The sequence below is a fragment of the Heterodontus francisci genome, chromosome 3, assembly GCF_036365525.1.
Source record: "Heterodontus francisci isolate sHetFra1 chromosome 3, sHetFra1.hap1, whole genome shotgun sequence".
NCBI classification, from domain to species: domain Eukaryota; kingdom Metazoa; phylum Chordata; class Chondrichthyes; order Heterodontiformes; family Heterodontidae; genus Heterodontus; species Heterodontus francisci.
Window position 1 is genome coordinate 80,937,261 of NC_090373.1, and position 17,728 is coordinate 80,954,988.

The 17,728-nt window shown below is 42.4% G+C and overlaps 1 protein-coding gene across 4 annotated transcripts in view; it reads right to left on the bottom strand.

The window, feature by feature from the left end:
* agbl5 (AGBL carboxypeptidase 5) overlaps positions 1 to 17,728 on the bottom strand; it is a 165,749-nt gene that overhangs the window by 104,583 nt on the left and 43,438 nt on the right. For all 4 annotated transcript variants that reach the window (XM_068023763.1, XM_068023757.1, XM_068023751.1 and 1 more), the window contains 3 exons: positions 9,467 to 9,644; positions 5,182 to 5,360; positions 4,299 to 4,869 (listed from right to left, as the gene is read on the bottom strand). In XM_068023763.1, the coding sequence (XP_067879864.1) occupies positions 4,299 to 4,869; positions 5,182 to 5,360; positions 9,467 to 9,644 (928 nt within the window). The remainder of the gene's footprint in view (positions 1 to 4,298; positions 4,870 to 5,181; positions 5,361 to 9,466; positions 9,645 to 17,728) is intronic.

Sequence of the window (17,728 nt, forward strand, 5' to 3'; positions counted from 1 at the left end):
AGTAACTGAAAGAGACAGTGCAAATAACGTTTTAAAAAATTGAGAACTATTTTGGAGGCTTGAAATCTTTAAAGAGACAGTTAAAACCTCAGCTGTTCAAGTATTTCAGACCCAATATCCATTTACTTAGATTCGCGATAAATGGACTGACCAAGAGTTGGTATTTATACAACACAGGGTGATGCACTGGATTTATACCAGTTCTGCACGATTTAGACAGCTGTGAAGATGAAATCAAAGCCTCTTTTAAGTAGCTTTGGAGAGCCACGTCCTCAGTGAGCAACATGTCCTGACATTATAAGGACAGCATTGATGCAGCCAGAAGTTTAGGTTTGAGATTTCAGCGAGCAAGGAGGGGCCATTTTTGTAGATTTGGTTTCTGGTTAAGCTGGCCGAGAGTACTCCGAATACTCTGACATTGGCTTATTCATACTTCAGCTCTTTACATAAATCTGAATAGTGTTGGTTGTTATTCTTGGAAAGTTCCAATGATCTTGGTGTTTTATTGACTTTGCTACAGTACCAGATGTTACTGCGGTGACAACAAACCTTAATAGCTTGAACTGAATGTGATGCAAGCCTTACAGGATTTTCCAACCATTCAGGGAATTGAACCCAACCTCTACTAGATTACAAAAGCAAAATGTTGCTGACACTGGAAATCTGAAATAAACACAGAAAATGCTGGAAATACACAGGCAGTCTGGCAGCATCTGTGGAGAGAGAAACAGAGTTAACGTTTCATGTTGATGACCTTCTGCCAGAAGTGGAAAAAGGTAGATGTGAACAATTTTTAAGCAAGTACAAAGGCATAGAAAGGGGGTGAGAAGAAAAACCAAAAGGAAAGGTCTGTGATAGGGTGGAAGGCAGAAATAATTACATGACAAATGGGATGATGGAGCAAAGAAAAAGGGGATGGTAATGGGATAGCCCTCTGAGATCTCTCCACAATTCTGCCCTCTTGTACATTCATAATTTCCATTGCTCCACTACTGGCAGCCATGCCTTCGCAAATGTCTCGCCCTTGAGCTCTGGAATTCCCTCCCTAAACCTCTCCACCTCTCTTTCTATATGACACTCCTCAAAATCGACATCTTTGACTAGCTTTTGGTCACCTGTCCTAACATCTCCTTATGTGGTTCACTGTCAAATTTTTTCCAAGTACTCTCACGTGAGAAGCACCTTCGGACGTTGCATATTGTTTTTTTTATTCATTCAGAGATGTGGGCATCGCTGGCTAGGCCAGCATTTATTGCCCATCCCTAATTGCCCTTGAGAAGGCGGTGGTGAGCTGCCTTCTTGAACTGCTGCAGTCCATTTGGGGTAGGTATACCCACAGTGCTGTTAGGAAGGGACTTCCAGGATTTTGACCGAGCGACAGTGAAGGAACGGCGATATAGTTCCAAGTCAGGATGGTGTGTGGCTTGGAGGGGAACTTGCCGCACCCCTGTGGTGTTCCCATGCATTTGCTGCCCTTGTCCTTCTAGTTGGTAGAGGTCGCGGGTTTGGAAGGTGCTGTCTAAGGAGCCTTGGTGCATTGCTGCAGTGCATCTTGTAGATGGTACACACTGCTGCCACTGTGCGTCGGTGGTGGAGGGAGTGAATGTTTGTAGATGGGGTGCCAATCAAGCGGGCTGCTTTGTCCTGGATGGTGTCGAGCTTCTTGAGGGTTGTTGGAGCTGTACCCATCCAGGATAGTGGAGAGTATCCCATCACACTCCTGACTTGTGCCTTGTAGATGGTGGAAAGGCTTTGGGGAGTCAGGATTCGCCTCAGGATTCCTAGCCTCTGACCTGCTCTTGTAGCCACGGTATTTATATAGCTACTCCAGTTCAGTTTCTGGTCAATGGAAGCACCTAGGATGTTGATAGTGGGGGATTCAGCGATGGTAATGCCGTTGAATGTCAAGGGGAGATGGTTAGATTCTCTCTTGTTGGAGATAGTCATTTCCTGGCACTTGTGTGGCGCGAATATTACTTGCCACTTATCAGCCCAAGCCTGGATATTGTCCACGTCTTGCTGCATTTCTACACGGACTGCTTCAGTATCTGAGGAGTCACAAATGGTGCTGAACATTGTGCAATCAGCAGACATCCCCACTTCTGACCTTATGATTGAAGATAGGTCATTGATGAAGCAGCTGAAGATGGTTGGGCCTTGGACACGAACGTGAGGAACTCCTGCAGTGATGTCCTGGAGCTCAGATGATTGACCTCCAACAACCACAACCATCTTCCTTTGCACTAGGTATGACTCCAGCCAGCGGAGAGTTTTCCCCCTGATTCCCATTGACCTCAGTTTTGCTATGGCTCCTTGATGCCATACTCGGTCAAATGCTGCCTTGATGTCAAGGGCAGTCACTCTCACCTCCCCTCGAGTTCAGTTCTTTTGTCCATGTTTGAACCAAGGCTGTAATGAGGTCAGGAGCTGAGTGGCCCTGGCGGAACCCAAACTGAGCGTCACTGAGCAGGTTATTGCTAAGCAAATGCCGCTTGATGGCACTGTTGATGACACCTTCCATCACTTTACTGATGATTGAGAGTAGGCATTGATGGGGCGGTAATTGGCCGGGTTGGACTTGTCCTGCTTTTTGTGTACAGGACATACCTCAGCAATTTTCCACATTGCAGGGTAGATGCCAGTGTTGTAGCTGTACTGGAATAACTTGGCTAGGGGTGCGGCAAGTTCTGGAGCACAGGTCTTCAGTGCTATTGCCGGAATATTGTCAGGGCCCATAGCTTTTGCAGTATCCAGTGCCTTCAGTCGTTTCTTGATATCACGCGGAGTAAATCGAATTGTTGCTGTTTTCGGACTGATTAGGTTGAATGGCTGGTTTCCATGTTGTAACACCTGTGTATTCCTGTGGATATTAGCTTTCACAATAATATGCACACTTTAGAAACCCTTCAAGTGTTACCTTTGTGATAGTATATGAATAAAAGATTAGAAAAAAAGTAAATGTTGTGCTTTTAAAGTTGCATGCATGCATAGTCAAAAGTACTGTATTATTAATATATTGATATAACCAACTTTGTCAATTCTATCCAAACCTTTTGTGACATCAGGCAACGTTTCCTGTTGCATGCTGATGTCACTCACATGAAAGCTATTTACTGACATTCATGAGTGAAATGTAAGGAAAGTATATTAGTAACAATTCAGCCAGTACCTATGCCAGAGTTATTTTTTTTTTTATTTGTTTCATAGGATGTGGGCATCACTGGCAAGGCCAACATTTATTGCCCATCCCTAATTACCCTCGAGAAGGTGGTGGTGAGCTGCCTTCTTGAGCCGCTGCAGTCCATCTGGTGTGGGTCCACCCACAATGCGGTTAGGGAGTTCCAGGATTTTGATCCAGCGAAAGTGAAGGAACGGTGATATATTTCCAAGTCAGGATGGTGTGTGGATTGGAGGGGAACTTGCAGATGGTGGTGTTCACATGTCCTGCCCTTGTCCTTCTAGGGCAAGAGGTTGCGGGTTTGGAAGGTGCTGTTGAAGGCGGCTTGGTGAGTTGCTGCAGTGCATCTTGTACATGGTACACACTGCTGCCACTGTGCATCGGTGGTGGAAGGAGTGAATGAAAGTGGTGGATGGGGTGATCAAGTAGGCTGCTTTGTCCTAGATGGTGTTGAGCTTCCTGAGTGTTGTTGGAGCTGCACTCACCCAAGCAAGTGGGGAGTATTCCATCACACTCCTGACTTGTGCCTTGTAAATGGTGGAAAGGCTTTGGGGAGTCAGGACGTGGGTTACTCGCCGCAGAATTCCCAGCCTCTGGCCTGCTTTTGTAGCCACAGTATTTATGTGGTCAATGGTAACCCTTAGGATGTTGATAGTTGGGGATTCAGTGATGGTAAAGCCACTGAATATCAAGGGGAGATGGTTAGATTCTCTCTTGTTGGAGATAGTCATTTCCTGGCACTTGTGTGGCATGAATGTTACTTGCCACTTATCAGCCCAAACCTGAATGTTGTCCAGGTCTTGCTACATATGGACATGAACTGCTTCAGTGTCTGAGGAGTTGTGAATGGTGCTGAACATTGTACAGTGAACATCCCCCACTTCTGATCTTATGATCAAGGGAAGGTCACTGATGAAGCAGCTGGAGATGGTTGGGCCTTGGACACAACCGAGGAACTTCTGCAGCAATGTCCTGGGGCTGAGATTATTGGCCTCCAACAACCACATATCTTCCTTTGTGGTAGATATGACTCCAACCAGTGCAATAAAATCACTATGCGCTCACAGATAAAATATGCTATCCTATGCATTCACTGAACACTAATACACTCAATACCAACCTGATTATTTTCAGCTGGAAGAGAATTTCCATACATAAAACAACCCCGCTTTGAAGCATGTCCATGCAAGTCCACATAGTACGCAATGCCACTCTCTTGCGGAGGAATGTGCTCAGCAGTTTCTGAAGAGTCAGAACTATCAGTAGCCTTCTCACAGAGTGCACCATCACCACTGGATGAATCAGATTTTCCATTATGTATTTCTGAAAGTGGCTGCCCGTTGTTGTCTTTGCCTTGTATTAATGCATCTGATCGGTCAAGGTCTTTACAGGAAATGATGCAATCCATTTCCCCATTTTCAAAGTTTTTAACATTTTTGCTTTTCTCCATCTCTGACAGAGTGGTCTCAGAAGAAATAGAAGAGGTATTGATGGAATGATTCAAGTCCTTTGTGCATAAAGGACCACTGGATGACAATGAAGAGAACGTTCTCCAATCACGGTTATCTGAAGATACACGATTGTTAACATGATGATACAGAATGACTGCACGTGCTGCATAAATTGAAGGGTGCAAATTAAAATCTGGATCCAGGTATAAACGATTCAGATTCACACCTCTAGAATCAGTCCTGAGAAATACAAAACAGAATCATAGAATGATACAACACAGAAGGAGGCCGTTTGGCTAACTGTGCTTGTACTGGCTCTTTGGTAGAGCTATTCAATTAATCCCGCTCCCCTGCTGTTTCCAATAGCCCTGCCAATTTTTTGCATGTCTGATGTAAACTAGGGTTTGATACACTTGATTTGTTAATTGGGCTTTCATGCTTTATATCACAAGGTTAGATGATAAAGTTGTAGGAAACAGGTATTCGAAGACACAACCACTACAGTTTCTTGATTGTCATTGTATTAAGCCAGTTTAATAGCTGCAAGCTTACCGATAATGTCCCCTCACCACACCATCTGGATTCAACATAGGTATAAGTTTAAAGACAAACATTCGTCTCAGCATCCGAGCGCGAAGATCATCAGTCCGTAAAATAAACTCTAGGAAACCATTAAAAACAAAACTGGATGGAGTTTCACCAGGATGCACTCGACTGCTGAGGAAAAATACCTGGAACAGAAGAAAATGCAGTTTTCAATTTTAGTCAATTCATTCAAACATGTTCCAGATACGAGTAATTTAATACACAACCAAATCGTCACAGATAAGATGTAGTGTTAAGAGCACTGTAACTCGTTCAACTTGGCACGATTCCTGGGCCTGGGAATTGGAGGACCAAATAAGGCTGTATTTGGGTCTCATCAGAATAAATCAGTCATTCCAATGTAGATCATCCGTCGAGGCCTTGTGCATTTCGTCCTGCACCAATGCCCAGAGGTACGTCCAGAGGTTGGGGGTGGGGCAGTGGTGGTCAGCAGTGGCCCACCTTTGTTTTGTAGAACCAGGAGGAGCACTCCAGCTCCTTCCAACTTCACAGAATACTAATACTTTTTTGGGTCTATTTTAGAGTGGTCACCTACAGTCCCTTTAAGGACCGCTGGCTTGGCTGCATGAGGCCCAGAAATGCCATTCAGAACCTGTGCACCAAGAACTCCAAAGAGGGCAAACAAATTTAGAAGTCCAGGTCTGAATGGCGTGAAGACGACTCCTCACCGTTAAAATAACAAACATGGTACTAGGGATGAAAGACTTCAGTTACATGGAGAGACTAGAGAAACTGGGGTTGTTCTCTATAAAGCAGAGAAGATTAAGGGGAGATTTGGTAGAGGTGTTCTATCGTGAAAAATTTGATAGAGTAAATAAGGAGAAACTGTTTCCAAAGTGAGAAGCACCAACAGCCAAGGGATACAATTTTAATGTAATTGGCAAAAACACCAGAGGCGACGTGAGGAAAAAATATTATGCAGCGTGTTATGCGTGGATTGTACTGCTTGGAAAGGTGTTAGAAGCAGATTCAGTAATAACTTTCAACAGGGATTTGGATAAGTACTTGAAAAGGAAAAAAACTACATGGCTATGGAGAAAAAGCAGAGGAGTGGGACTAATTGCTCTTTCAAAGATGGACCAAATGGCTTCTTTCTGTGCTGATTAATTCTATGATTGTACCAGTTGTAGGCCCATAGAACATGAGCAACATTTAATTTCGATCTGAATATCATAATTTATTGTTATATGGGAAGAATTAAAGAAAAATGATGGTCTTTGAACATAAGTGTACTCACACTCCTGTATGTCATTTCAATAAAATCAACTTAACAAATACTTTACAAATATTTTACGAAAGAGGATAATATTGTTGAGGAACTAAATCCTGCATTGGTTGAGATGATGAGAGGTACATGATTAAAGAAAAAACAAATGTTGGACAGGTCAATTAAGCTAAAGCAGGATAAAGTGACAGGGCTTTCTGGAATACATTCAAGGATCCTGAGGAAAATAGGGCAACAAATAATAGAGGTTCTAGAAATTATACTTGAGCCTTCTGTTGACATGAATGTATACTGGGGAGCAGCAAAAAATGAGATCAAGCTAACTGAGTAAATACGCTCCTGTTAGTTTAACATTTGTGGTAGGGAAATTTTGGAATGTTTAATTAAAGACGGAATTACTACATTATTTAGAGGAGAAAATAACTAACGTATCACGAATTTCAGAAAGGAACATCATGCCTGACAAATCTGATAGAATTCTTTGAGGAAGTGACAGATATGGTAGAAGGGAGAAATGCTGTGGATATAGCATATGTGGACTTTCAGGCAGCATTTGACAGTAATTAAGAAAACTAAGGAATTGGGGTAAGAGGGGAAGGACAGTAAATTGGATTAAAACTGGTTAGTAGGGAGGAAACAAACAAATAAAAATTACAATAAATACTGGATATCTGAATCAAAAACAGAAAATTCTGGAAATACTCATCAAGCTAAGCAGCATCTGCAAAGTAAGGAAAGATAAAGCCCTTTGTCAGTTCTGACAAGTTAAAGGCAGTTTCTCAGAATGGTTGGAAATGAGTAGTAGTGTTTGGAGCTGCCTTTGTTCACAGTGTACACCAAATGATTTGGCTGTAGGACTAGAGGGAGTATTGGCCAGATTTGCAGACAATACTGAAATAGGAGATGTAGTAAATAAGTTGGAGGACCAAAGGAAGCCACAAGGGAATGCTGATTAGAAGGTGGAAAAGGCAAAAACGTGGCAGGTGGAATTCAATCTCAGTGAATGTGAGGTGTGCATTTTAGTAAAACAAACGAAACTTAGAATGGGGGAAAACTGGGTGATGCGGAAGAAGATTATGGTAGCATCTTAAACAGATGTGATTACAGAAAATCACACTGTTGGGTTTCATGGCAAGGTGCATAGAGCAGAAAAGTTGAGATGCAAATTGGTTTGTACAGAAAATTGAGGGGTGATCTAATCAAGGTGTTTAAAATGATAAAAGGAGTTGATAGGGTAGAGAAAAAGAAACTAATTTCTCTAGTGGGTGGGGGGCAGAGGAATCCAGAACAAGAGGGCATAATCTTAAAACTAAAGACAGACATTCAAGAGTGAAATAAGGAAGCACTTCTTTCCACAAAGGATAGCCGAAATCTGGAACTCTGTCTGTCAAAAAGCTGTGAATGTTAGTTAAATTGAAACTTTTCAAGACTGAGGTAAATAGTTTATTTTTAGTTCAGGGCATCAAGGGATATGCAAATATGGGTAAATGGGGTTGAGGTACAAATCAACCATGATTTAAGTGATTGGAATAAGGGATAGAATGATCTACTCCTGTTGTGATAACCACAGCCAGAGTCGTGTCTGCAGTTTTGGCCTCCATGCAATAGCAATAACTTTGAGACAATAGTCAGGGTACAGCACAGATTCATAAGGATGCTGCCTGGTGAGAAGAAATATAAATGAGAAAAGACTCAAAAAAAAATTTCTAGGCAATTAAGGGGTGATTTGATAGAGATGTTTAAAATTAAAAAGCAATGGAACCATACATAGAAACAGATTTATTCCAGTGATTGAGGAACCTAGAATAAATATAAATTCAATATTAAATGTAATAAATTTAGGACAGAGAGTAGGAGAAACTTGTTTTCAATAGAAGGGTAAGAGACTGCGCAATGTACTACAAGTATAGTGATGAAAGCAGAGACCAGTTAACATTTAAGGAAAGCGATTGAAGGACAGGGGAATAAAGGGTCATGGGGACATAGTGGTAAACGAGATTAGGGCAACTGCTCGCATTGAGGAAAAAACGCCAACACACTGACTGGTTTGCCTGACAGCCTGTTGTAATTTCTGTGCAATTCCTTACTCGAGTGCAAGTCAGTGCCATCAGGAAAGAAGGGCAGAAAACTAGGGGAATAAAACAATTTAAACTACCAACGATACTAACGTTTCTCAGTTCTTTAAAAGGACTGGTAAGACTTAACTAAAAGTTGGACCTACTACACAGTAAAGGCATGCTACCCAACCCGAAGGGACGGGACCCAACGACTTGTGTCGGATTCGGGTTGGGCCGGACACACAGCAAGGTAAGCGTTAAAAGTTAAAAACTTACCTGAGCTGCGAGTCCGGGACGTCAAGCAAAGAAACTGAGTCTGCGCAATGAGCGTCTCTATGACGTCATCACGCTCATGCTGCAGCTTCCTGAAGATTGGGAGTCGGCAGGTAAGTGAAGGGAACATTGCGGTGGTTGGGTCAGGCTCGGGGGGGGAATGGAGGGACTCGGGCCGGGTCGGGCTCGGGTCCGATGTGGTTCCGTCAGGTTCGGGTCGGTTATTTTTTTGTGACTTGAGCAGGCCTTTACTACACAGCAGAAAATTTAAGGATGGTCTTCCCACAGATTACTAAAATGATGATCTATGTTGCACAGCAGCTTTACACAGCTTGCTAAACTGGAAACAGGAATACTTTTCAAATAATGATTATATGTTCATTACTGGACAGTTATCACTTGGTTGAACCTGGGTGAATTAAAAAAAAGATCAACAATGACTATAACATCGAGCAAGTCATATATCCATATTCAAAATTGTCTCCAGATGAGCTAATATTTCTCTTTATAAAACTATCCACAATAATAAATCAAAAGCAGAATTTCACCATAAACTGCTTTTGTCCATCAGCACAGATTGTTATACTTCATGAAATTACTATAGCTTTTTATATGGAAATGGTGGAGTGTTAGCAAAGCCTTCTTACATACAATTGACAGCTTTGGATTTTCTTACTTGTTTTCCAGAGAACTGCTTTGGACGAGGAATGGAATAATCTGGAAAAAGCTTTTCTAGTCGTGGTTCACATTCTACCATCATTCCATGACATGAAGTAATGGTGATAAGGTCAACACGTAGTTTGTCCAAGGAATAGCACAGAGGCTCACGGCGATAGTAAATAGTATCTGGAGGACTGAAACAAGATTTTCTCTAGTTACAAGTTAGACTTCTCACAAAATTAAACTAATAATCCATGTTAATAAAAGGTATTAAGAGCACTCTAAGAAGGCAGCAGGTGTGTTTGTATATGTTCAACACAAAAGTACTTGCCTATGTACCAAGAAAGGGGCGGGGGGGGCGGTCGCAGGGGGACAAGAGACACTTTGTCACAAATAATTTAAGGGGAACTTCAACTTCATGGCCTGGCCAGCAGCTTGTGGGATCACCAAACCCCAGCACAGACTTCGGCACATTTAAGAGCACAAACAAATAAAAACAAAGACGACCCAGGTGGCACAGTGGGTTACAAACTGGCCTTTTATCTGTGATCAGAGTTTAAATTAAGCCCAGACTGGGGGGATGGAAATTTCACTTCTCTACTTGCTGCAAGGATCCTATGCAAAATGGGTTTGAGCAGTCTCAATTCAGTTCTTAGTCAGCATGGGCCTGTAGCACAAAACCATCTGCAATTCAGCACCAAGTGGCAATCTTGCTCGAGGCCACAGGATAGCTGGCATGGGAAATGAAAGGGGGAAAAAAGCGCATACACTGGTGCAGTAGGGATGCTCAGAAGTTAGGGTTGAGGCGCGTTGTTGGGGTAGGGTGATGGAAATTTTACTCTGCATTTTAATACCTGACCTGGAAGTGCCTGATGCAGATACTCGATGTTACCATTAACATCCCTCACAGTAAAAAAAATGTTTTTTTCTTAAAAGAGGCAAGCCTCCGCTTCAAATGAAAATGCTGCTCAGAAGATGCTGCCAAAAAAATCCCGAATAAAACAAAATCTGAAGCCCAAAAAGAATAGTGCCTCATCCCTCTGATCTATATCCATGAGAATCATTAGGTTTAGAGTCATCCATCACAATGAGGAGACCAGCGACATAGACAAAAACGCCTCCAAGAAACCAGTGCAATGAAAAGGAAAAGGAGCTAGAAAAATTAATTCTCTTTAATAATCAATCTAATTCCCCTAAACATCAAAATCATCTCATATCTTCCCAATGCACTTACCTGCAATCTCCAGCCACTGAACCCTTCAGATGTCATTAAATTGACGAAGAATGCTAATCTAGGATCAATCATAACCTCCTCAGCTATAGAGCTGAGCAATGAATACAGTGTGCGCTCACTGCCTTTGATCCCATGAACAGCTTCTGCAATCTTCACCAGAACTGCTTATCTTTTAAATTAATTCATAGTATACTTAATTAAAGGAGCCCCCACTGTCCAGCTGGTTGACAACTATATGCAGTATTGAGAAAGATTGGTCAGAGAGATTGATCAAAGATTGAGAAAAATATATCGAGCAACTTTCGTGTCCATCCTATATCCAGAGAGCAAGGAGCTCAAACTTCTGCCTCCTACAAATCAAAAGGAACCCCAGTACCAGTCTATCCAAGCAAAGCTCAAAAGCACTCTGGGTGCTCGTATCTACACTTACCCAATCCAAAATGACAAGACAGAAACACAATACCCCTCTCCAAAGATCAGACAACAGAGTACAAGTAAACCTGCTGTAGCTAAGGCAGTGATCTCCCCCAAAACCATTGCAAGATAGAATTCATGATCTACCAAGTTGACAAATTTGAAACCATGGATTACACCAGTGGCCCCAACTATCAAAGCATAAAAACATCTCCAGATCACCATGGCAACTAAGAGGGAAATACCAAGCCTATTGAAGGTCCCCCTTCACCAGAACCCAAAAGAAAACCCCACACCCTATCAGAAATTCCTGCGTCAACACCCCAGGCATCGAAACACATTTCACACAAGGTTAGATGAAGCATTGGAAATAGACTCAGACCCTCAGTAGAGATGGACCACTGTCGACAACCTTGAATTCCAGGCACATATCTAAAAGCCAGATGAAATTTTCCTTTTGTTGTTCAGAATATCCAAGCGATCCTGATCACATTGGAATGGTATTTATACTGCATTTAAGTGCACTGGGGAGCTGCATCGGAAAATAAGACCAAATAACCCATCTACCACAGAGGAACTGATAAAGAACTACCAAAATTGATGAACTGGACAATCAGATGGCCAGAGAAGTTGTTGGCCTCTTTTGTTCAGGGCATCTACTGGTTCCTCCTTCCTCTGGACTACAGGGTGAACCACTATATATAGCATACAACTCTTTGCCCACAACCTATAACTTGTAGTTTAGGGAAAAAACAGACGAAAGGATTCAGAAAGATCACATCCTAAACTTTGGTGACCTCAAATGAATGCTGTCCTCAACTGGTTTGGCAGTGCAGTTTAGGAACATAGGAAAACAGGAACAGGAGTAGGCCATTTAGTTCCTCGGGCCTGTTCCGCCATTCAACGAGATTGTGGTTGATCTGTGACCTAATTCCATATATCCATCATTGCCATACATTTTTTATTTAGAGATACAGCACTGAAACAGGCCCTTCGGCCCACCGAGTCTGTGCCGACCATCAACCTCCCATTTATACTAATCCTACACTAATCCCATATTCCTACCACATCCCCACCTGTCCCTATATTCCCCTACCACCTACCTATACTAGGGGCAATTTATAATGGCCAATTTACCTATCAACCTGCAAGTCTTTTGGTGGTGGGAGGAAACCGGAGTACCCGGCGAAAACCCACGCAGACAGAGGGAGAACTTGCAAACTCCACACAGGCAGTACCCAGAATTGAACCCGGGTTGCTGGAGCTGTGAGACTGCGGTGCTAACCACTGCGCCGCCTTCAATACCTTTGGTTAATAAAAAATCAATCTCAGTTTTAAAATCAACAATTCATCTCACATCAATTACCATTTGTGGAAAGGTGTTCCAAAATTCCATCACACTTTGTGTATTGAAGCATTTCCGAATTTCATTCCTGAAAGCCCTAGCTCTAATTTTTAGACGACGCCCCCAGGCCCTGGACTCCCCAATCAACAGAAATAGTTTCTCTCTTTCTACCCTATCTGTTCCCCTAGACATATTGAAAACTTTGAACAAATCACCCCTTCTGAATTCCAGGGAATATAACCCTAGTTTGTGTAATTTCTTCTCATAATTTAACCTTTGGAGTCCAGGTATCATTTTATCTACGCTACACTCCCTCTAAGGCTAATATATCTTTTCTAAGGTTCTAAGGTGTGATGCTGAGAACTGCTCATAGTACTCCAAGGTGTGGTCTAACCAGCACTTTGTATAGTTGAAGCATGAATTCTATCCCACTGTATTCTAGTCTTTTAGATACAAAGGCCAACATTCCATTAGCCTTTTTGATTATTTTCTGTACCTGTTCATGACAATTTAATTATCTATGTACCTGGACCCCAAAGTCTCTTTGGGCCTCCACTGCTTCGAGCTTATCACTTAGAAAGTATCCTGTTCTGTCCTTTTTAGGTGTAAAATGGATGACCTCACATTTGCCTACATTGAAATTCTTTTCCCACAGCTTTGCCCACTTAACCAATCAGTATCTCTTTGCAATGTTATGCTTCCATTTACACTGCTTGCAACGCCACCAATCTTTTTGTCATTGGCAAATTTGGATATTTGGCTTTCTATCCTATTATCTAAGTCGTTAATAAATACAGTGAACACTTGAGGCCCCAACACATATCTTTGCGGGACACCAGTCGTCGCATCCTAACAATTCGAATACCTTCTCATTATCCCTACTCGGTCTCCTGTCGCTCAGCTCATTTCCTAACCAGGTCAATAATTTGCCTTCAATTCCATGAGCTTCAAGGTTAGCTAGCAGCCTTTTATGATGGACTTTATCAAATGCCATCTGGAAGTCCAATAAATAACACCTATAGATATTCTCCTGTCCACTATTTTAATCACCTCTTCAAAAGATTCAATCAGATTAGCCATGACCTATCTTTACAAATCCATGCTGGTTCTCTGACCTGCTGAAAATTTTCAAGGTGTTCTGTCACCCTATCTTTAATTCTAGACACTATTAATTTCCTGAAAATAGATGTTTGGCGAACTAGTCTATAATTCCTTGGTTTCCGCCTCTCACCTTTCTTAAATAGCAGATTGACATGCAATTTTCCAATCTAAGATAACATTTCCTGAATCAAGACAACTTTAGAAGATTATAGTTAGGGCATTTCCAATATTCTCAGCTACTTCCTTTAAATTCCTGGTCCTGGTTATTTGTCACTTTTTAGTGCCATTATTTTCTTTAAAACTGTTACTTTGCTTATGCTAACTTTGGTGAGTCTCTGACCCGAAGTCTATATTAGATTATGATTAGATTAGAGATACAGCACTGAAACAGGCCCTTCGGCCCACCGAGTCTGTGCCGAACATCAACCACCCATTTATACTAATCCTACACTAATCCCATATTCCGACCAAACATCCCCACCGTCCCTATATTTCCCTACCACCTACCTATACTAGTGACAATTTATAATGGCCAATTTACCTATCAACCTGCAAGTCTTTTGGCTTGTGGGAGGAAACCGGAGCACCCGGAGAAAACCCACGCAGACACAGGGAGAACTTGCAAACTCCACACAGGCAGTACCCGGAATCGAACCCGGGTCCCTGGAGCTGTGAGGCTGCGGTGCTAACCACTGCGCCGCCCTTGGGATGTCCTTGGGATGTCTGGCATGCTGACCTCTTCCTCTAAGTAAATACTGGCACAAAGTAATTATTCAGCAGGTCTGCCATTTCCTTATTTCATTTACAGTATCACCATTATCAGTTAGGAGTTTAGCATTCTGTTTGATTTACTGATTCCTGTTCTTCAATGACTCAGCATGCTAAGTGTTGAATCCATCATTATTCCCAAATTCCTTTCACCATCTCCTTAACTAGTTCAACACCACTCAAGACTATCTATCTTGGATTTCATTTGCCATAGTTCTGCCCACTGAAATTTTCCTCCAGCACCTTGTGCAATTCTTTGGTCTCTTCAACAGTTTAGAGTACCCCACTAGTTTACCATCTGCAAATTTGACCAGTGTATGCTGCATTGCTGAATTCAAGTCATTATCAGTGAAAATCCCAACATCAAACCCTGTGGCATTCCACTCAATTCATCTTCTCAACGTTACATCAATCCTCTAACTAGTGCTAAATGCTTTTATCATCAAATCCCTAATCTCAAAATCTTATCTAGAACACCCACAACTTATTCATTCCACACTCCCAGCACTCAACTGATATACACCAATTGGCCTATAATATAACTATAAATACTGCCATTTAACATGGCAATAACTGGACAATCCATAATCTGATTGCTGCATGAGGTATAAATACTATAGACTCAATTTGTCATAAATCATATTCTTTTCATCTAAAACCAAACAAGGATCACTTTAGAAATTATTTTATATGCAAAAAAATTGTACTGTGATTTCATAAACAAGCAGATGTCTTGCACAAATTCAAAAAGCTTAATCTTGCTGGTACATACATGGGGCAGGACGTCAGAAATGCTCCATCCATCAATATTGGCGACCACGCTCTGGAAGTGGTTCAAGAGTTCACCTACCTAGGCTCAACTATCACCAGTAACCTGTCTCTAGATGCAGAAATCAACAAGCGCATGGGTAAGGCTTCCACTGCTATGTCCAGACTGGCCAAGAGTGTGGGAAAATGGCACACTGACAAGTCAGAGTGTATCAAGCCTGTGTCCTCAGTACCTTGCTCTACGGCAGCAAGGCCTGGACAACGTATGTCAGCCAAGAGCGACGTCTCAATTCATTCCATCTTCGCTGCCTCCGGAGAATCCTTGGCATCAGATGGCAGGACCGTATCTCCAACACAGAAGTCCTCGAGGCGGCCAACATCCCCAGCTTATACACACTACTGAGTCAGCGGCACTTGAGATGGCTTGGCCATGTGAGCCGCATGGAAGATGGCAGGATCCCCAAAGACACATTGTACAGCGAGCTCGCCACTGGTATCAGGCTCACCAGCCATCCATGTCTCCGCTTTAAAGACGTCTGCAAACGCGACATGAAGTCCTGTGACATTGATCACAAGTCGTGGGAGTCAGTTGCCAGTGTTCGCCAGAACTGGCGGGCAGCCATAAAGGCGAGGCTAAAGTGTGGCGAGTCGAAGAGACTTAGTAGTTGGCAGGAAAAAAGAGAGGCGCAAGGGGAGAGCCAACTGTGTAACAGCCCCGACAAACAAATTTTTCTGCAGCACCTGTGGAAGAGCCTGTCACTCTAGAATTGGCCTTTATAGCCACTCCAGGCGCTGCTCCACACATCACTGACCACCTCCAGGCGCTTACCCATTGTCTCTCGAGATAAGGAGGCCAAAGAGAAATCCACAGATCTGGTGACTAACATAACTTGGGGTGGGGGGGGGGGGGCTCTATTTTGGGTTTTGTAGCATAGATTTTGTTAAGACATGGACAATACAGTATATCAATTCCTTCTAGTACTGACCTTAAAAAAGTTTTCTTCCCTCCAACCTCATTACCCCAGTGTACATCAGGCAGTGCGTGTTTCACATTCGCCAGCCTTGACCTCTGCTGAACATGGCTAATTTCAGCTAATTTAGATTTTGTGTGCAAGCGCCAGATGGGAACAACACCTCAAATTTGACATTCACTCAAAATAGGGTGCAGCATGTAAAGGACTGCAGCACCATAATATTTCATCAGAATTTTGCCCTGCTGGCTAGTCCTGTTAGCAGGAAAATAGCCTTTACTCACTCAGAGTAGTCATGCTGCATTAAAGAAAGACTTGCATTTATATTGCAACTTTCACAACTTCAAGACATCCTAAAGCACTTTAAAGCCAATCTGTATTTTTGACATGAAGTTACTTGTAATGTAGGAAATGCTGCAGCCAATTTGCACACAGCAAGTCCCACAAACAGCAGTGAGATAATGATCAGCTAATCCTTGTGTGTTTGTTGAGGGATGAATATTTGCCAGGACATCAGGGATAACTCCCCTTCTCTTCAAAATAATGCCGAAATCCTTTATGTCCAACTTAGGGGCCAGAGCCTGTATTTATCTTCCCATCCAAAAGGCGACACCTCAGATGGTGCACTAATCCCACAGTACTGCACTGATTATTAGCCTGGATTATGTGCTCAACTCTCTGGATTGGGACTTGAACCCACAACCTTCTGACTCAAAAGGTGGGAATGCTACCACTGAGCCATGATTATCATTGGAGAGTAAGGATCTATTTATGGCTAGGCGCAGTAAAAAGAAAACAAAACTTAGAACCTGCAGAAGGGAAAGAAGATTGGCCCTCTTTTGACCGTGCATCTTTATAATGCCGAATAAACTGGTTTTAATTTAATAAAGTGAGGTAAGAAACAACTGGCTAAAATAAAGTTGCTGGCTACTTCTTTGAAGATAGTTAGGTTCAGGTGAGGAGGGGTCGAAAGGCTCTCCTCTTCTCCCTCTTCTTTTTTGACCACAACAGGTTTTATTCCTTTTTAAACAGTGGATGTGCTTACCAATTCAGTGAGCATCTAACCCCTTGTGTGCTATGATCATAAAAGAACCAATCGGACAGGTTTTCTTGAGTTTAAACAACAGATAAGTTTATTATGCTTAAAATCAAAACCCGATTCAAGTGAAAATAATAAACTACGCTTCAACTTTCACACACACACAAATGGGTTAGAGTGAAGAAAGAATAGTTCGGGTGAATTAAGAGTCTAGAACAAATAAAAATAATATACAGTCCATGAGGTCTGGTAATTCAGATGTCTTCCAGCTGAATTTGTAGTTCTGAAGTCTCTGGCTGGTAGAAGTGCACTTGCAGCTGGTCCACCTGGTTCAGGGTTTTCTTGGACACAGTGATGTCAGTGACTTTCTCTCTAGGGTCTCTGTCTGTAGCGATGATAGACTTGGATGTTCCGCAATTGCAGGCAGGTTTAAAAACTTGCAATGTTACCTGGAGAGAGACAGACAGACATAGCAAACCCCCCCCCACCCCGCCCCCACCCCAGGTCCTGCAATGGTTAGCTCTCAAAGCTTGTCCGTGTATAAAAGAAACTCCAAGTTTTCAAAGAGATGGACAGATGATCACATGGTTGTCTCAGTATTTTTTTTTAAACTTTAATGAGGTCCAAAGTTCAAGAAT